Source organism: Vidua macroura, chromosome 1 (assembly GCF_024509145.1).
Source record: "Vidua macroura isolate BioBank_ID:100142 chromosome 1, ASM2450914v1, whole genome shotgun sequence".
NCBI classification, from domain to species: domain Eukaryota; kingdom Metazoa; phylum Chordata; class Aves; order Passeriformes; family Viduidae; genus Vidua; species Vidua macroura.
The window spans coordinates 132,347,754-132,369,708 of NC_071571.1; the positions used below are offsets into that span (position 1 = coordinate 132,347,754).

General features: G+C 36.5%; 1 protein-coding gene across 1 annotated transcript in view; it reads right to left on the minus strand.

Annotated features, from left to right (window-relative positions):
- Positions 1-21,955, minus strand: part of STK3 (serine/threonine kinase 3) — a 128,867-nt gene that overhangs the window by 63,196 nt on the left and 43,716 nt on the right. The window contains exons 7-8 of the mRNA XM_053985527.1: positions 8,178-8,315; positions 6,156-6,281 (exon numbers count right to left, since the gene is read on the minus strand). Of these exons, the coding sequence (XP_053841502.1) occupies positions 6,156-6,281; positions 8,178-8,315 (264 nt within the window). The remainder of the gene's footprint in view (positions 1-6,155; positions 6,282-8,177; positions 8,316-21,955) is intronic.

The window sequence follows — 21,955 nt, forward strand, 5'->3', positions numbered from 1 at the left end:
TTTTCTGTAAGGTGCCAGGCAACGAGTTACTTTACATTCCCATAATATAGCTGCCCAGCCTCAGCATCCACTTCACATCACACTTCCAAAAATGCACGAGAAGAGACTGGTCATGTCTCATAATGCCTAAACTAACATTTCAACTTTGATATTGGGATTACCCTTCTGTAGAATACAACACTTGCAATTTTTGCTTAATTAAAACAACCTGTACAAGTACCTCAGCACCTATCAAAACATGTCAGTTTGTCACAAGGCATTCTCATCACATGAGCAGCTCTCATAACAGGCATAAAATCAATTCTGAGCACAGTATTTATAATGATATTATATCTCTCAGGAAGGATACAGACATGAAGACTGTATTCAACCTGGACATTTATTTACAGGTCTATGATACAAAGTTTTGAACAGTAAAAAAATATTTACATTACAATTTACAACTTCTCATGCTAAATAATGTTCACAGATGGTGGTGAAAAAGAAAAATAGAAATCAATTTTAGGGGGGATGTGACTCTTTCTCACTTGAAGGACAACTGAATTGACCCTGAAAATTAAGTACATAATTGTGAAAACTTTGCATCTGGTTATTTCTCCAAATCCACACAATCCATTCTACTTCCAGTTAAGTAAGTCACTTTTAACTTGAGTGCCCATTATTATACATTAAGTGACTTTAAGAAGGTATTAAAGCATAAAAACATATTCAAATGTAACTATTAGGGTTAAACAGGTTTCCTAACACAAGAAACTTCATAGTCACAACACTTTACACCTTCCTTCTTGAAGGGTCTCAAATCATATACTAGTGAGTAACAAGCAGAACTCCTCACAATTTACATAGGAAATTCTTGGGGCGTTAGATCAATAAATTCAAGCCCCTAACAGGTTAACTGAAACCCTTCTTTTTCAATAGTATATAGACTCAATTCACTGTCCATAGGAGAACTTTAACCTCAATAGACTCTACTTAACACAAACACCAATCTTTGCTCTTGCTTTTGGATGTTGTTAAATATGTATTTCTTGAAGTTCAAGTCTGTTTATGCATTTCTACAGTGAGGCCTTCACAGTAGTATGATTGGGAAAAAATCCATTTTTGAGGTGTTATTTTTCAAAATTGAAGTGCCAGGTGGCTGTTACTTTGCAACTGAATAGTGACTCCAATTCTAGACACAATCTAAAACCATTTATAGATATTAAAATATGAAGAAATATATGCATTACTTACTGTCACTACTGCTACATAAGGTAACACAGAGACTGTCATTAGCTCTTTCTAGGATTGTTTCCATCACTGCAGACTTATAAAGACCTGTATTATCATTTGAACTATAGGATCATGTAGTCATGTAAACTATATACAAGCAGCCCTGTATTTCTTATGGGGCTCTATGAAACTGATCTATAAGGAAGAGGAATGTGCAAGGGTTATTTTTCTTTATCCCTGAATGCTGGACTGCTCACTTCATACACTACCAAACTGTATACCAACTATACCAAACTGGCGCTCGTATTATCTGCTTTCCCTTTCCAAAAGGAAAATAAAAAACACTCAGAAGTGCAAAAAATAATTGGTTTACTGTTTTTCTGGCAGTTCCACAAACAAGTTCCAAATTAAATGAAAGACACAGCCTTTGAGCTTATTGTCAAATTATACATCATTTTGAAGTGAAGTGTGGAATTAGGGGATTGATTGTTTCTTTTTCTAAAATGACAAACACAAATATTGTAATGCTTTCATTTTATTCTTCCAGATTTTTATCCTGGTTTCCTCTAATAACTTGTGGGTCCACTGATTAACCTCTGCCTAGTATGCTTAAAAAACTAAAATCAGAACACCGCTTAGTGCAGGCTTCACTTACACCTAACACGTTCAGCAGTTTTCCACTATGCAGTACATGAGCAATACGCATTCAAGAAACACCTTACAGAGAATGTTTTTAATTGAAAACAAAATGGTAACAGTGTCAAAGAATCACAGAATGTTTTGGATTGGAAGGTACATTAAAGACCATCTAGTATCAACTCCCCTACCATGGGAGAGTTCACCTAGATCAGATTGCTCAAAGTCTCATCCAACCTGACTTACAACACTTTAGGAATAGGGCATCCGCAGCTTCTCTGAGCAACCTGTTCTAGTGTTACACACCCTCTCCACAAGTAATTCCTCCTAATATCAATTCTCAATCTACCTTCCTTCAATTAAAAGCCATCACCCCTATACTACATGCCCTTGGAAAAAGTCCTTCAGCTTTCTTGTAGTCCCCCCTAGGCACTGGTACAAGTTTATCTGCTGTTTCCTAGTTTGGATGAGTTTGCACTTCTGGCTGATCAGAACTTTTGGTGACAGCGACTAGACAAGATTCTGGTGTTATCGCTCAAATTAATTCAGAATTTCTAACAATGATGTACTGCACTGAAACTGCTGCAAGACATAGGAAGTCTGCATTATAACCAAACAATTATTATAGCCAGTCCAGAGCAAAATTTGTTCTGCATTGTGACACACAGAAGATATTCATAGGTCACTCCAAAAACTGTTTTTGTCAACAAGGAAATCCCTCCTCACCTCACCATCAATATTCTTCATTTCAAACACTTGTACCCTCGCTTTTTCTATTAAAACCAAGTATTTCAAAACTTTTTTTTACTCAATGCTTACCAAGTAACACAAAATTATTAGACACACATTTACTGATAGCAAAAGTCAAACTTACTACCAAATATCACCAGCTTTCATAACTGTTTAAATATTTCATCCTAACTATTACAGATTATTTTACTTGAACCATAAAATGGTGTGAAAACTTAGGGAACTAAAAAAACCTCAATAGCATTAAAAATACACAAAATTATTTTTACATAGTAGGTACAAAAAATCTTCTTTTACTTGATCTTATTATAATGGGAAATTTTGAAAATGTTTAATTCTTAAATATAAACTTTACAGCAAGAACAGTTGGACATCCTCTTGTCCATTACAAGATGTTCTTGCATCTCTCTTAACAGGCCTTGTAAAAATCACTTGGTGTTAATTATTAATATTAGTTAAACAATTACAGCCTGGAAGTCAGCATCCACAGTGAAAAATAAAAAGTAGTACATGACATCATATAATAAAAAATGCTAAAAGCATTCTGAAAGAACATATTGCTGAAGTTTTTACCCATACTCTCTCATCCTTCTCTTTTTGTCATCTTAAAAGTCTCATCTAGTGATCCCTCCACTGAAGGGAATACCACAAGGCTTCATTTTTCAATTTCTCCCTTTCTGTCTTCCACTGTGCTGAAGTCATGCTCTTCTTTCTATTTTTCTACTACCTTTCTTTTCTGAATTAACTAGTCTCATTCACAAGCCCACTTTCATGGCTTTCTCTTATTCTGTCACTCTATTTAGCACTCTATTTAGTCCCCTCTCCTCTCCTCTCTTCCCCTTCCCCTTCAAAAGGCCTCAAATTTGCCTTTTCTCTTGCCTGTCAAGTTTTCAAACCTTTACTCTTTTCTCACATCCTGTGCAACTACAGGCAGGGCTGCCTCTAGCCCTCTGCAAGGCTGGCCTTTAGAACTTCTCTACACCACGATCACAAAAAAACAAAAAATTGAGCAAGGTATGCAAATGCTGAGCTGCCATGCCAACTGCACTGACCTTCTGCCTTATATTGAAGAGCAATTTCTTCAAGCAGAAGTTGACTTCTGGTTCTGGGTTTGTTGCTGCTCATGCACTGCTATATGATTTATAGCCCCTAAAATTCTATTAGTGTAAGTAAAAAAATTACACACTTAGCATTTCTATATACTACACAGCACTCATTTTTAAGAGCAAACCATCTTTTTAATGGAAGTGGCTAATTAGACAAATTAGGCACTGCATTAGACAAAGTTGCCAGGAGGTGCAGGGTGGTGAGCAATCCTTTCCTTCTGCTCCTCACTGCTGACACCACACCTGGAGTGCTGGGTCCAATTCTGGCCTCCTCAGTATATGAGACATGGACACACCAGAGGGAGTTAGCAAAGAGCCACAAAGATGATCAAGGGACTCGAGCATTTCTCCCAGGAGGAAAGGCTGAGGGCTGGAACTGCTCAACCAGGAGAACACAAAGCTCTAGGGGACCCCATCAGTATGTGTAAATATCTGAAGGGCAGGTGAAAAGAGGATGAAGTCGGGCTCTTTTCAGTGGTGCCCAGTGACAGGAGCACAGGCAATGGGCATATAATGAAAAGAAGGTTTCCTGTGAATATCAGGAAACACTTTTTGCACCATGAGGGTGACAGAGCATTGGCACAAGCTACACAGGGAGGTTTGTGGAGTTTCCTTCCTTGGAGATATTCAAAAGCTGTCTGGACATGGTCCCGGGCAGCCAAACCTCAGTGGCCCTGCTTAAGTAGGGGGATTGGACAAGATGACCTCTTGGTACCTGCCAATCTCAACCACATTTTGATTCCGTTTTCTCAGCCCTGTTAACCAAAGATACTCCTGTTACTTTCAGATTTGAGGCACTTACCTTCTGTACTTAGTGAGAAGCAGATTCTTGCTGTCTTTTTTACTCATAACTTGTTCCCTTACTGCACCACAAAAGCCCATGGCAGAATTCCCTACTACAATGGTAACACAAGTAACAGATTGCTGCCTCAATCCTGGATTTGAGGTTCTCTTACACTGAACACTAAATTGGGGAACTAAGAAGGGAAGGAGTTTGAGGGGGTGGCAGAGTGGGGAGTGCAGTGTTAGGTTCTGACACCTGTACCCATGCAAGAACCATGAGGAGTTGCTAAATGCTGCCTCAGTTAAGGCGAACCAAACTTGTGTTACACCCTTCCATGCAGTAGTGGGAGAGGGAGGTGTACATCCTTAGCTGGCATGGACTGTGCCTGGCACTGTGATCTGAACCTCACACTAAGTAATCAGATGTCATGCCTAATTTTTGGTTAATGCAAAAGACATCAACATTGCCCTAGCATTTAACATCTCTAGTTCAGAAGGCAATAGTACGGATGAAAGCAAGCTAGTGAAGATATCAGATTTTTATGTCAGTAATAAATCAGTATCTTCAAAAATAAACTATTCAGTAAATCAAGTCACAAACATCAACTCTGCATGTCAAGTCACGCAGAGCAAAATTTCCTAATGTAAAAAAAATAATCTCAGCCTTCCCTGCCTGTTTATTACTGACTAAGCAAATACAATTCAGAGTAAATCAGCTTTATAAAAACAAGCTATCAATATTCTTAGAACTCTTAGAACAGAAAAAAATGCAGCCATCCACATTGATTATTGGAGATACAAAAGATTGCACAGAATCTGCTCGAAAAGTATCTGTATATATAGATCATCACATAGCACTCTGTAACAAGGATTCTGCAATAGGACAAACTGCATTTACTGCACTGTTCGTTTCTGTTTGCTCAAAGCTGTAACATTCCAGTCTCCATCTTCTCTTGTGTTCTTTCTGAATAACTCTGAATGACCATACATTGTATGTATGGCAATACACTTCTTTGAAGCACATTGTGCTGCATTGCTCAAGACTAACCTGAAATAAATTATGTACGGAAGAGTAATAATGCCAGGAACACAGACTTATTCTTAACATTGCCAAACAATTCTAAATGCAACCTACTTATCACACAGCCTGTTTCTCTCCTCAAACACATGCTGACAATGTCATCTGAAGAATGAAATGCCATCACCATTTTTATGTTACTTGTTTCAACCACACTGCAATCACTGCTTAACTGAGTGTCATCATTAAATATTCCGTGCATTAGACTTAACAAAAAAAAACCCAAACACCAAGCAAAGTGCCCTGAACTAAAAACTAAACCATTTGTCTAGAAGTCCACCTATGAAAGCAGAACCTCAAACAATTTTGGGGGGTTTAATGTTAATCTGAATAGCTGAAGTTGACATAGCTTCTTTTCCCACTTCCTAGAAAAGCTTTTTTACTAAGACATTTCATGGAATACTTCTGAAAGCTGGCTTATACAGCATTACTCATAATTAAACAGTGTAATACTAAGAATTCATAGGCTTAAAAATACAAAGAAAACTGGTAAAAAAAAAAAAAGTTTTTTAACACAACTACAGTAAGGAGGGAAAAACTAGCAACTTATCTGTAAAGTATAGGTGGTTACAGGAAAAATGGGTACACACCGAATTTTCTTCCTCCTCTTCTAGCTCTCTCTGCTGTTCCTCATGTCGTTTTGCCTTTATCTCCATTGCTTCAGTGATCAGGTCCCTTAAAATTGAAACTGGCTTAGCATTCTTAATAAACGTATGCTGGGGGAAAAAAAACCATTGAAATATGTAATATCATTAAAGCAGTTGTGCTTCAGATTTAATTACAAGTCTTATTCAACACCACAGATTTCAGTGATAAACAAGATCATGCATTACACAATAACCAAAATCTACACCAACAAAACATACAGTATCTTTCAGCTGCTTCATAACTAAAATTTTACTTTAACTTTAATAACTGTAAGCCTTGGGCAATGTAATAACTTAGTAACTGTTTCATGATTGAGGATACAATTTTCCAAAGAAACCATGCAGAAAGTTGTAAATAGAGTGTTGATGATCGGACAGAGAAAACCAAACGTTTTCAGATATTCAGTTTCATAATTTAATCAATCTTAACAAACTGAGAGCATAAATTAGCGGCTCTAACCAGAGCATTTGTGGCTGCTTACTTCAACATACCTATACTTCAAATGTCATAAAATATTTCTTGATCTGTGATGCTGAAAAGAGGAACCAGTAAAAAAAACCCCTTACTTTTAGCAGGAAGTTTAATTTTTAATTCAAGGTAATTTAAAACATTGCTTCTTCATTTAAGACAATGTACATGATACTATTAGTACATTTTGCAAATTGTTAGAAAAAATCTGGTTTTGCATCATTATATGCAAGTACAATTTAGGCAAAATGTAACTAAGCACCTCAGAAAAATATTATTAAATATTTAAAAACTGTTGCATGAAGAACAGAATTGATGAAGCCTCATGCACTACACCTATTATCTATCTTCTCCCTTGATATATTAATTCAATTACTATTTTTCATTCCATGACCTCTCCTCCCAAGCAGTACTTTCATTTCTACTCAAACACTTTCACAGCACTTCCAGCTCCATCATGTATGCTCCAAATTCCAGCTGGGGAAAAAGACAACACAGACTCCTGATGAACAAACACAGTAGCTGGTTTTCTGGTCAGTAAGCATGGGAAAGAAACTGTACACTGAAGCTTTTTTTTTTTTTGTTGGTTTCTCCTTACTTGTCCACATTAATTCAAGTCTCTTCTATCCAGCTGTTTGTGTTCAGCTAACCATATGAACTTCACATCCTGGAGATCTCAAGTACTGGTTCATACATCACACAGACACTTATAACTTTCAAATTTTACTTACCTTGTGGTCTACATTTTCATATTTTATTAAATATTCATAGCATGATCTACCAATTTGACGGATTTATTACCAAAAACTACTTTGCAAAATTTTTGTTCTCTTTGTAGTGGAGTTCACTGGAACTTAGAATTTAACAGCTGCTATTGCTACCTCAACACAGAATAAATCTAGCAGGAGAGTAATACAGGAAGCAAGAGACTGGCATACCCTGCCCTGCTCCAAAGGTCCACACTGCCAACTGTGGCTCACACAGGCAAGTGCTGGCTTGGTTGAACTTAGCCCAGGAATAAACTCATGACAGTGACCATCTGCATCACACCTTCCCAGCACACAGAGCCACCTGCCTGCTCAATCTGACATGACCAGAAGGAAAGACTGAAAATACCCCATGCATGGTCCACACAAAGGGGTAACCTGGGCTCAGTTCTGTTACTAAACACTTGTCTAAATCCTGAGATCTATTGAGGGCCTCTAATCACAAAGCAAGGATCCAATATTAATAGCAAGAATCAGCCCTAAACTATTTAACTATTTAATTAAGTCAATTTAAGCAATGACTTTTTAGAAGCAGCAAGAAGAGAAATAAAATGGGGGCAGAGATACAGGAGCTGACAGAGAAAAGACTACAAAGTGAAAAAGAAATAAGGCATAATAATAGTTAAAATAAGATTTTCCCTTATAAATTTTCACAACATTTTGGGTTTGAGGGGGGAAAAAAATCCCCAAACATAAAATGCACTTTTCCTCAGTAACTTAAATACTGACCTGTAGCAGCTGGGTTGCTGTAGCTCTTTGTTCAGGATTTTTCACTAAGCATTTCTTCACAAAATCTGTGAATTCATCAGACCAGAGCTCTGGCTTCCGGAAGGTTGGAGGGGGATTTGTAGGAATCATAAAAATGGCCTAGATAAATATCAAACAATAGCAAGTCTAAACAAAACACATCACCACAGCAGCTGAAGCCAAGTTATAAAAAAGAAATTGCTTTATCCACCTTTCTTATCAGGCTAAGAATCTGAAAGACAAATTTTAAGTATGCAAGGATTTCTACTCAGATCAAGATTCAGAAGTAAATCCATCTGCTACTAATATAACTACTTCCCATTAGATTTTCTCTATTTAAACTGTACCCTATTGAGCACAAGACTCCTTATTTAATCTACTGCTGTTCATCAATCTGAAGAGATTATTATATTCTTTCAGAAATTCTTAGCAGAAATGACAGCACTGCTTGTTTAAACACACATATAAAAGTTGCTGTGAACAGTCAAGCCCACCTTCTCATTTCTTAAGTGAACTTAGTTTTATTTGAGAATTGCTTAGGAAATTTGAGAGGATTGCTATTTCCTTTTGCACTCACCATTCATCAGATAGAGCTTTAAAACTTGCTTGGTGAAGTAAGATTTAGATACACATGCTAAAAGACCTAAGGTAATACTAAAATATGACAAAATAATCAAGTAACAAGTCTTACAGTACTGAAAACTTACATGAAATTGAAAATGCACCATTTTACCTATATAACAAAAATTTCTTCTGTTGACAACCATATGCAAACAGATTTTTCAACTGGGAAAAAAAAATTCATCCTATATAAAAAAAAGTTTCTCCTACTCTAAGATTATATGTATTGTGCCATTTTTATATGATTATTTCCAGGTTTTCCTCTAACTAAAAATACACACTTGTAGCGGGGGGGAAAAACAGCCATGCAACTCGGACAGACTGCAAAATAATGACATTTTTTGAACTTTTGTACACAATAAATGCATCCAATATCATCATTTAAGACTTAGACATGATAGCAACACACTATTCAGAACTAGGTCTATTGACAAGAACAACAGGCTATTATTGACTTCTTAAACTCAGGTTCAATTCAACCACATTTTCCAAACTCACAGGGAGTAAAAGTTCTTAATTTGTTTTTCTATGAGCACAGGCAGAAATACAAACCCAGAAAAGGGTAAAAAACTGATTCTGCACACTTTTAACATATTAGAAGCACTAGAAGCTTCAGCCTGTGTCTGAAACATAGGCAGAAGGCAGAGAGAACTTAATGAGATTTTATCCATAGCTTATAAAGAACTCTGACTGGCCTTGAAGGTTGGTTGAACTCATTCAAACCCTCATCAGAAAATTCTTCTCATATTCTGAAGGACAGTGGAATCCATGTAAAATGATGTAAAAACTGTTTACTAACATTTTAATGAAAAATTAATTCAGTACTGAATAGTTGCTAAACATTTACAAAACTTGCCATTTTGTTTAATAAAAATGTATGCTACAACAGCAGCTTTATATTTTCAGTGGGCAGGCATGCCAAACAAGTATATGGACTCAGATAGGAAACGTGGCCCTCAGTAACTGGCCTTATCTAACTCACTTGTGATGCAAGATTAATTGTCAGTACAAGTGAAGTGCTTCTGGCAAAAAGCAGTGGCTAACAAATTCAGCTGCTTCTGTCCTTGAAATTAATGATATCTTCTGAACTTTGAATTGATGACTTTTGATCTTATCTCCAGCTACTCTTAACAGCTAACTCCGCAGTAGCGACTGAAAACACACAGCTGTAACAGAAGACTACCAACTTCTGTTTATGTGGTGTCAAAATGGGTACCTCCCCTTTGATCATAAACTTTGACCTCTCTCCCCACAGGTAAGCAAAGCTAAGTTACGGAGTCCTACTCAGCTCCACAGTTCTAGGAAAAATGTTTGCCTTGGCCAATTATTTTCATCAAATACACAGCAGTTAAGAACCACAGCAAAGAACTGACTTATTTATGAGTCACATAGGATAATGAGAAGAAAGAGGAAATTAGTGAATCATTCTTTTATGCCAGGCAACAAAAGCCACAAAAGGAGATATTCAAGTATTAGGGTTCTAAATCCACACTCATGCTTCGTACAGTCTTTGAAATATGTATATCTACGTAATGCCTAAACTGTAGGCTTTTTTAAATCCTACTGTGTCACATGAGTTGTATTAGCTGAAAAGAAAAATTAGATGCATTTTTGTAATACAAGAAAACATACAGAAACTACTTATTGTTTAGTCCAACCTGGCAATTATGCCATGCACTTGCTAGCATGTACCTCTCCCTCCAGCTCTCACCACTCCATTCTATTAACCAACCTAAAATTCTAGGTTTCAATTCCGTCCTCCCTCTCTACTACCTAATTTTGGCTTGCATATTTCTCAGCAGAAAAGTTAAGCTCCTCTCCTCTTTCCAAACAGTCTATGATTTAGCTTTCAACTACCTTGTTTCTTTTCAAGAGGCTTGCAAAGCAATCACTGGTGAATTATAAAGCTAGTCCCAAATCTCCAGGAATAAAACACTCATCTGACAGGAACTTATTCCTCATTTTTGCTTCCACTTCTTGTCCAAAAGGTAATTTTTATCCTAAAATAACTATATGTTATTTTAAAACAAAACTAAGCTATTTCAATCACCTTGGGAGCCAATGGAAACAATAAATACTTGGGGTTTTTTCATGTTTCTTTCATCTTACCTTAGATTTCTCCAGTCCCTGTGTTTTCCCAAACTATTACTTGTAGTATTTTTTTTACCTCCACTCCACTTGTAATTTTCTCAGAAGTTTCCCACAGCTATTCATTTTAGTGTAGCTCTCACAGAGGGGCTGAGGACAGTGCTCATACAGCCAGTGTTAGGCAAATGTTGCTAAGAAGAAATGCCAAATATAAGCTGCTATCCACCCAACTAGATGGGCTGAACTGGCAGTTCCAGCTACAGGAAATGTTAGGAGGAAATTGTTCAACAGATGGGGCAGGTTCTGACATACTTATAAAGAGCTGGGGTTGATTCTTTTCTCTCTCCCACCCTCACCATCACCTTCCACGTTGCCTTACATTTCTGAGACAGAAGGGCAAATCTTACACAATTAACACAAAAAAATATACAACCAAAGAATTAGACTGTAAAACTGACTCAGTCTTCAGTTTTAACCATTCAATCATCTTTAAAAAGAGAAAGAAATTTTGAAAGATGCAAGAAGGATCAGCTTAATCTGTGTTTGTCTTCACTTGCCTATAATATAGAGTTCATTTCAAGTTTGTCCTGAACTGGTCCTTCTCCCTCTGAACCTTGAGCCCAATTCTGCTTTGAATAATCTTTCACACATTGGTCTGAGGCAAATCCTTCACCTTGCAGTGAAATCAGAATTCAAGGCAGATTATAATATCTGCATGATGAAAGATTGGGGAAGATAAAATCATCCAGGGCAGCTTTTGGGGGCACTTCTGAATCCACCACAGTTTCTACCATATATGTTCCCTGGTAGCACTTCCATGCTCAATCACCAGCAGTTACAACTAAGCTGAATACCAGACTGAGAACCAGGTCTTAAATGAGAGCAGAAATGCACAAGTCAGCCCAGGATTTTCTTTTTATTATTGTTAAAGGGCCTACTATTTTTAAATTAAGTCCAGGCTGAAAACAGGGGTTGTTTTAGTATGAAGGTTCTTTTACAGACAATTTTATTGGCGTGAAAATGCAATTATGGTGATGATGATGAATTAGGAAACGCCAAAAGAAAAAAGAGATGCTCATATACTGCACATGGAAATTCCTAATCAGAAAATCCTTGCAGCTCAGTCAGGGTAATATATCTGTATATCTGTTCTTCTAGTCAGTCAGGGTAATATATCTGTATTTCACACAGCCCACAAACACATTAAGTGATCAACAGCAATTTTGTAGAGGTACCATGTCTTCTGGCTTTTAGTTCCTTGAATAACTTATCTCTATTACTTAGCTAAAATAAGTTACTTGTAATAAAAAGCAGAAAATCTACCCAGTATCATAAATGCTGCTGAAGAGGACAACAAAAACTTCTATATTGTGGTGATTTTATAATTTTCATGCTGTGAAGTTTCATTGCTAGAATCTACAGAGAAAATTTTTTTTATAAACAGGGTAAGGATAGATGACATCCGTTTGTGACTTCATAGTTTTTCGAACCAAAATTATACTACTTAGTTCAGCAATCTACAGTAGGAAACAAACACCAAAACATTTAAACTCAGTAACACATTTCAGAGTACAAAAGCCTATTTAAGTCTGGCAGAGTTAAATATTGATTACTGCAAAATTTTAGTAACTTTGGAAACAAAGAATCACCTGAAAGACACATTTTTCTCTTCTTTGTGATACACATCATAGAACCTCCCTCCTTTGTTGAATAGTTTTCAAAAAGACTACTAAAACACCATTGATTGAGTTACACAACTCATGAGCTGTCTAAGAATGAAACATCAGCATGGAGAAGGGTGAAATACTAGCAGGTTCTACATTGGATTTTCTTTGCTGAGCATGTTTTCTTGGTGTAGCTTCTTGGGGGGTTTTCCTGTTTGTTTTGTTTTTATTCATTCAGAACTACAATATTGCAACACAGTGAAAAATAAAGTTACTGAACAACATCTCACGTGTTTCAAGTCAAGAAAGTAGGTTCATAATCTGCTTCATAGTAGATAATAGATTTATTTGTTAGAAGCATCCTAAAAATCACTGCTTCCTCCTCCCATCTGCTAACACAGATGTTGATGAAGATCATCTAGTGTACTCACACTTTTTGTGCAAAACTACAAACAGGTCTGGTTCCATCAGACATCTATCACATACTTGATCCAAGTTGATTCTTACTAGAATTATCAATATGGGATTAAATGCAGAAAGGGATAAGTGAAGCTTCAGTTCAGGGAAGTTCTAGACAAACAATAAATGACAAAATTTTTCATCCTAATGAGGGGAAATATGCGTAACATTTAACATGCAATCTACTGTGCTTACTTGTATAGTTTTTAGTAATGGCCACTGATTAAACCATGTACACAATACTACAGAAGTTAAAATTACATTTAAATTACTTTATTATAAAATTACATATATTAACACTAGGAGCACTTGAAAAATAAAATAAAACACCACAGGGAAAAAACCAAACTGAATAAAACAAACCACAACTCTTACCAGTGGCTTAACCACCATTCACTGTCATAAGCTTCCCTCTGGAATAATGACCTTTGATGATCAAATCAAAGTATAATTCACTTAAGATGTAAAGTAATAATGTAATAAACACAGAGAAAAGATACATAATGGAAAGACTGTTCTCATGATTTACAGCAAAGATGGGTTATTGAAAGATAAGCTATTTACATTGACCTGCATATTTATTATTGCTAGTAAGCTTATAACATACTGACAGCATTACAACAGGTCAATAATGTAAAGATACTGATCTCAAACATTTTGCAATAGTAAGTGCAATTGCAAATCTACTGAAAAGAATCAATCCTTGCCTTGTTCGCACTGTCACACCACAGACTGGTGCCTTGAGATTCACCTCTGAGTTTACTATTCCTCCTAAGGTGGGATTTGGACTAAGGAACCCTGTGGGTCCCTTCCAAACTGACATATTCTTTGATGCTAAAAACTTGCTTTCAATTTCAAAAGAATATTACAGATCATTTGTTATGTGACAGCAGCTTAAGCAAGTTAGCATTCTATGGCCATAAGTCCATTCATTTTGGGGTCTTTCATAACTGGTTTTAAACACGCTTACTTAGAAAACTGATTTTTAAGTCCCATCACATTTCCTAACTTCTACCATATCCTCCACTGATATATTTAAAGTACAGAATTTATTGTACTGGCTGCTATGCAATTATCAAGATAAAGAGTAAGTTCCCCCTGCTAACTCAGCTAAAAGGATCATGGTATCTGCATATATACCTGTTCATTATCAAACCATTTTATCAGATGAGTAACAAAAATACTTATTACCACCAATCTGCTCCCAGAACTATCACCTCAGCATGCTAACTTACTACCAGTTGATTAATTTACAAGTTTATCTATTTCTTTTTTCATTTTCCAAAGCATCTTGACCTCTTACAACCCATCACTTGTATTATCCAAAGATATCTGAAAGCTGCTCAACATATTACTTCATGGAGTTGTATGCAAAGAAAGAACTTTGTTTATCTGCACTGACCTCCTTATGTTTGCTTCATCCTTCTCCCTCTCCCTTCAAGCCCAGCAGACCTATCAATATTACTCCAGGTTTTATTCTAACATATTTAAATAATATTTGGGGAACTCTCTATTACTTTTGCCTGTAGTTTTTTACTATTATTTTGTCCCAACTTTCCATCTTCTATTTTGAAATGGAACAGTTTCAGTTTCTCTGTCCAATTGAGTAGGGTTACTTTGATTTCCTGAGCTCAGTTCTTCAACACAAGAAGTTCCTGAATTCTGCCATTCAGCTGAACATTGATTGTCCTTTTAGTTTAGAGATGTAACATTCAAGTTCCCATTTCATCTGCAAGGTGCAAGTCATTGATGTCAGTGACATTTCAACAGAAAGAAGACACAGTCAGCAACCTGCTCTTCAAAATTCCTTCCTCCTTCAACTTAGATCCTTGAAAGCAGGGCAACAAATGCCTTTTCAAAACTGTAGAAATGAAAAACAAAGCATGGAAAAATCTGCAGTTTTGTGAAGGTATTTGAACCCTTCTTTGGCTTCACTGGGGTTGTTTTTTTCCCTGGGGTGTTTTTGGAGTGATGGGGGCAAGTGTTTTAGGTAAGTGAAATTTTTCAAGTGAAAACAAAAATAATTTCAGGCTACTCAAGATTTTGTGTTTAAGCTACCCAGTCAGCTATCAGTTTTGAATTTTAATTGACATCTACAGGAATTTTCAGAGGAAAATACCTAATTGCAAATAACCCCTTATAGGTACTAAAAAGCCTAAGTATTAAACATTTTATTGAAAGGTTATACTGAAAGTTCATATCCACAATAATGGCAAGCCTACACATTTTTAGTGTTCTTGGAAATAAAAAAAATTTAAATCCTGATGACTTAAAAAATCGAAGTACTAGTGGAAAATAAAACAGTTGAAAGTCAGCAAGTCTTACAAAAAAAAAAAAACAAAAACAGAAGTTTCAAACAGCTGAAAGGAACTGCAGCATTCAGACACCATCTAGGACAGTATTTCTAATAATTTCATTCACCAAAAGGAAAACCTAAAAGAGCTGAAATTTATTTCATTATTCTTATTCTGAAAAGTACCCTCAATTCCAGCACTGGGTGATCAAGATTCATTTTATCAGACAGAGAAAGAAAAGAAGGGTGCACTGCATGTATGTATATGTGGGGTTTTTAAGGTTTTATTTGAGGGGAGGAAGTGTTTGCGAGTAAGGGGGTTGAGATAGGAAAAAAAATTAGATATTAAACTACCTTTAGTTTAGAAAGGAGTATCTGTTGCAGTGGTTTAAACTTCTACGTGATTTTTTACTTAACATAGACTTGGAAAAACAAGTATTTTTAAACACTCTTGTACAGGAGAAAATGTCCTTTTGATAGTGACGAGCAACACCTCCTCTTTGTGAGGAAATCAAAATCACTGTAACAGAGAGATGAGGCCACTTCAGGCCACTGCCCAATTCAATTCAAACCCTCAGAATTCAACACTTAAGAGTCTCTCAGACTAAATTATACATTATGACAGATCCTTGTTCAAGAGCTAGACAACTCACTGCCTAAAGGATATCTCCCAGCCACACAGGTGGCCAGGAATCTAAAGAGAAGATGTCTTTGTGAACAGCCTACCTCTCAGCCAGAAGCATCCTGCTATCACATAATAACTGCTATCACTCCTGTCACAGAATATGTGAGATCAAGAAAATGAACTTGAAACTGAACAACTTTTTTCAGCACTGAACTACTTTCTTATCAGTTATAGAACAAGGAAATTGTTCAGAAAGTGCACACAGTATGACAGAATCCAGGGAATACTCTTGTGATTAATTTAGTCTTCTTTCACCATATTTTGATTCAGTACTATCCTGAAAATTCATATACATTATGCCTAGAAGGCTCCAAGTTTTTACCAGAATATGACACTTACTTTCCCTCCAAGAAAACTCCAGTAATAGAGCTTACTATAATAAAAAAAATATTTTCTCTTCTTCCCACAGTATTTTCTGTAGTTTCTGAACAAATGAGGCAATGATTACATCCAGAGACATACTAACATTTACTGAGACAGGAAGTGGAAAAACTGCATTTGCAATTATATTTACTAGTAGAAGAATCAAGGAGTGAGTAACTTATATTTGTGAGAAAAAGCTGCAGTAAACTCACTGGACATTAAATGTGAAATCTCTGACATAACCACAGACAGTAGTAGTGAAAGAAGACATTCAAGAAATATGTGGTAGTTCTCCTTTATTTGGGGTATGTTTGACCTCCAGCAGCAGTTGTGTGCTCAGTTTCAGGCATCAAACTTTCACACATGTGAACCGACCTAAGATGGTTTGAAACAGAGTAACTACAATGCTTAGATTTTTAAAAAACACACTCTGCAAGAAAAGATTGAATGAATTAGGCTTGCTCAGTTTAAAGAGGAGGATACAGTGAGAGATACAGTAACAGTCACCAACATGTTAAATGCCACTTCAAAGAGGGACAAAGTCTATAAAGAACCAAAGAGGAGCTAATGAGTTTAAATTTTAACAAGGAATATTCAGGTTACATGGTAGGAAAGTTGCCAATAAACGATCCAAGAAGTTACAGAACTTGTTTCATTCTACAAAAAAAATATAAACAAACACAGTTTCAGAACGTCATTACCAAAATCCGGGCATGTGTTTTGAAGATCTTTTCCAGTACCACCACCTTTCCACTTGCCCTGTGCTCATATAAAATTAAGTTTAAAAATAAAGTTAAAAAAAAAAAGGCTCGGGGGGGGGGGGGGGGGGGGGGGGACTGACAGATTACAAAATTCCAGACATTAAATGCCAACATTCTACTGACATAATAAAAAACACTAATTAATTACAGATTTGGTAGTCTATGAAATAGTAATTGTGTTCTTACATCTTAAAGCACAGTCTACCTTCAAGGGAAGAATGAAAACCTCTCCTGTTTCTGCTCCACTGACTCTCAAAGTACTGAGAGAATACAAGACTCAATGGTGTTGCTTTCCCAGCTACCAGATACATACAAAAACCAGTGCTACTGTCCTTGCCTTGCCAGTGCTTCCAGTATTCTCCCTACTAGTTTCAAATAAATGTCATTTATATTGTAGAACCTTAAATTTCATTGCTATCTCGTGTAAGAGCCACATTCTTTCCTGTCAGGAAATCTAGTTGCTACAGTAAAACTTTTTTCTATTCCATAGGCCATGATGCAATGAGAGGCATTACAAACTAAAATCTGGACATGTGAATATCCAAATGAAAAGAGAAGTACAACCAAGGCATAGTATTACTTTCATAATTACTAACTGAATAAATACTAAAAAACTAACACTCCTTTTAAACCAAACTGAATAGTATAAGATCATAGTCAGAGTTAAAATTCAAATATACTGCCTGAGCTGATACTTCAGTTCTTCAAGGCACTATATGTTAGTTTGGTATGTTTAAGCACTGCACTCTGTAACAGGGTGTAAAAAATGTAAACTACATCATGGAATTCAAAAAGGCATGGAACTGCTACCAAATGACAGCGATAAAGCAATATACCAAATTCTGGACACGCTTGGAAAATCAATTAAAAAAAAAATCTCTGAAATAGCATTGTGTCTGAGGAAACTGCAATTGGTAACAATTGCTCATGATTTAATAAGTGATATGACATACATCCTCAGGAAGAATCTTCCAAAACCAGAAAATATTCCAAAGAGAAAAAGTACACACAAGATTCAGCTGCCATGTATTTTTTTAAGAGACAGTAAAAAGTAAAATGAACTGCGAGCCAAAGTTAACTCTGTATCTTCAGTCTTATTTATCAAACTGAAAAATCTCTCCAACTTTCTCTTTTCCTGTATGAGACCAAAACTATGAGATGTTCTGTTTGTATTACAATTATACTAATTCAATGCAGGTCACTTGCATTTTACTGAATCCAGATGACATTTAGTAAGCTAAACACAGGCCAATTGGCTTTTTTTTTTTTAAAGGTGGAGGCTGATTGCCGCTGGGTAGGTCATACAGTGGCTACAGAACACAATTGCTTGAATTACATTTTGACTTACATCAAACACAAAACTGAAGCTAAAAACTACCTTTTTTTTTCTCCATGCCTTCTAGATTTCCCATATTGAAATGTACTAATTTAAAAGTCACCTCTTTCCACCCTGAGGTGATAGATACGAACAGATTCAAAGTTTTTGTTGTTTCCGTTTTCTCTACTTAGTTTAAAAATATACATTTTTAATACTCTAAGTAGTACAAACAATTTCGTTTCCACTTTATTTTTAATATCCCCAGTGGCTAACTAACTTTTTCAAGCTTGCTCATTTGAACATGCCACAGTAAAAAAGAAAAACATAGCACCCTAGATTTAGTGAGTACTAAAAACAAGCCTCTTCTATTTCTGCAACACATCTGTATTCTCAAATCAACCTGAACTGCCATGTAATTAGCCATACAATAACCTTTACTGATAATGCAGAGAAACTAGTTCCAGCAGAGTAGGAAAACCCTCAAGCTTATCTCCAAGAAAGAAATAAACAATATGTCTTTCTTAATGCCTTAGTTGTGATCAAGGGCTGATTCTGTTTTGACAAAAACACTAGCTACAAAACAGTAGCTAAGATCTATGTTATTAAATAAAAAAAACAGTTTAGACTCAGTGCACCTGACTGCAAATCAGTCAGTGATATTCTTTCTAATCATGTCTGCCTGACCTTGGCATCTTTTTTTTTTTTTTTTCCCCAGAAGTTATCCACCTCTCAAGCCTTATTATCAATTGCTAAAATAAAATGTAATGCATATTATAAAGTAGTAGCCTCATTACTTGTTTATTCTGTAACACCCCGAACTATACAAATTAGTAATTATTTGTATAAACTCATGGGTTTATATCCACCTCTTATTCCTACCAATATGATCTGCTACACTTCCAACAAATTTCACCCAGCAGAGGAAACAAAGCACAAAACAACAGATTAATTAAAATGCATTACGCTAATGGCATCCAGTGCTAATTAGATGTCCACTAGACTTGGTCATCTCCAAAATACTGCACATCCTACAGGAATTGCACACCCTGCAGGAAGTCATGCAGATAAACTGCTTAGTTGTATTTACATGGTATCACTCTACAGGATATCAAGGACATAGAAGACAAAAATTCTTAATAATTAAGAAAAAAAAGTCATAGTGTAAGATATTTTGGAAGTCAGAAAGGTATACAGACACTGAGAGAAAAGATCTGCAACAATGTGAACTGGTCTTGCATCTATTTTCCTTTCCTTAAACCAAATTATAAACAAACCTGAAGAGAGAAGATGAAAAAAATAGCAAGCATCTAGAGTCAAGACGTCCACATTACTTAGCCTAGAATATTTTTTGAAATTTCCCAAGTGTTGGGGTTGGGTCTCTGGTCTGTGTTTTACTGCCCTGTCCAAACAATTACTAATCATATTTTCTACATTTTTGCTAGGGTCTGGTTTAGCCTACTGCATTTTGTTCCATTTAAAAGCATGTATCATAGCTTTTCTACAATGACTGACACTGCAGAGAAAAAAAACAAGTGAAAGCAAAGCCCTGTTACTACAGGTACACACAGAAATAACATTCCTTCACAAATCGCTTAGGGAACAAAAATCTATAGCTTATATTGCTGAAAAAATTACAGTTTAGCAATGTGGCTGCTGCAATCACTCAAGTATGCAAACAATACAGCAATAGTTGAAGCACTGACCAGAAATGCTGATATCGTATAAATGGGCCATATCATACCCTTAATTCCTAGCAGCTTGTCCCCAGTTTATACAAAATACCTCAGGGCAGACAGGGGAAAGGATTTCTGAATGCAAAGGTTCTTCAAGACACGGCAGCCATATACGGTTACATGTAAATGGCCTTTCCTCTCTCTTCAAATGATATGTTAGCAATCATACTCCTGGCTCCACCAGCAATATGATAACTATTCACTGAGTAACTGCATAGTGCACATGAAGCATCCCAAAAAGCATCTTCAAGATTCATCTTGCTTGAATAGTCTTTGAATAGCAGGATAGTTTACAACATATGTATGCAACCACCAAGTGAAGGCTCTGCAGATCTAAGAAAGGTACACTTTGAAAATGGTGAAGATCTTGTATCTCTCTCTCTTGCTCTAATTGTATGTATTCATTCCACTCAAGCAGCTTCACAGAAATTCCTCTATCCAGCCTATGAGTATCTAGAAAGCTCCCTTAGAGCAGAGACAATAGAGGCAAGAAATATTCCTAAGCAAGTAGAAAAATAAAGCATGAATGACATTTATGTTACCTGAGGGACACATGCAATTTGAAAAGAGTATCAGCTGGTAGATTCTCAGCATAAGAAAATAATCTAATCCCTATAAACATCTGCACAGAGTCACAAAGTTAATCAAACACCTCCATTCCTCCTCGGATCCAAGGTGAACAATAAGGAAATTAAAATTATTAAAAAGTGCAGGTTGAAGGAAATGACTGCAGATTCAAGAATTTCTGAGAGACACCACAGTCACAGAATGGTTGATACTGGAAGGGACCTCTGGAGGTCATCTTGTTGAATCCTCCCAACCAAGCAGGACCACTCAGAGGCAGATGCCAAGGACTATGCCCAGATGGCTTTTGAATACTTCAAGTATGTTCCAGAACACTTCCTAGCTGAACAGGGTTCCTAGCACTCAAATAGAGCAGGACTGAGTTAGAAGTTCCTCATGGAAGCTAAAAAATGGAGAAGTAACGCAAGTGATAAAAATCCTAAAGAAAAAGCTTGACGTGAAACAGGAAGAATCATTATTTCCTGTGGATTACCAAGGAAGAAGACCTCCTTTGGAAGTCCTCTATTTCAAAGGGTAAGTTTTGAAGCATTGTTCCAGACTCACGTTTTCCTGAGAAGTGCCAGAAACTACTCCTGACAAATATTACACTATTGAGCTTAAGGAACAAAGACCTTCACAGGGACTTGAACTTCACTTGACTTCTTTCTCAGGAGACTGATCGTCACCTGGGAAAAAACAATCCCTCTCACAATATCAGTCCTCTTGGTCATCTCTACATATAGCGTCCTCAGACTACAGAGGAGCTCTTGTGTCTAAAGTTTCTGATGTGAATGATGTGAGGTAGATGTCCTCACTGTTAGAACAGGACAAAGACTGAAGCTATACCAGGCAACCGGAGCCTCAGACAGATTCTCAAAATCACCATCAGCTAGCACAGGGTGAATGCAAATTCCAGACATACAGGCCACTCACCCAGACCAAAGCAATATGCTAATATAAAACAGGGCCATCATATAACTTTGCATTAAGAGTGCCATGTATTTCAGGAACACTCTTTCCTCTAGCCCGGTATTTAGAGCTTATGTCTTGTCTCTGCAACCCTACATATTTAGCCAAACACCAAACTGCACAGTGCACCCGAACCAATTTCAAATCAGAAATGAGAGACACTGATTTGGAAGACAGCAAGAGCTGGAAAGCTGCTGAAGACTATTGGTTCAAACTTCAGGTAGAGAAATGCTGGGCACACT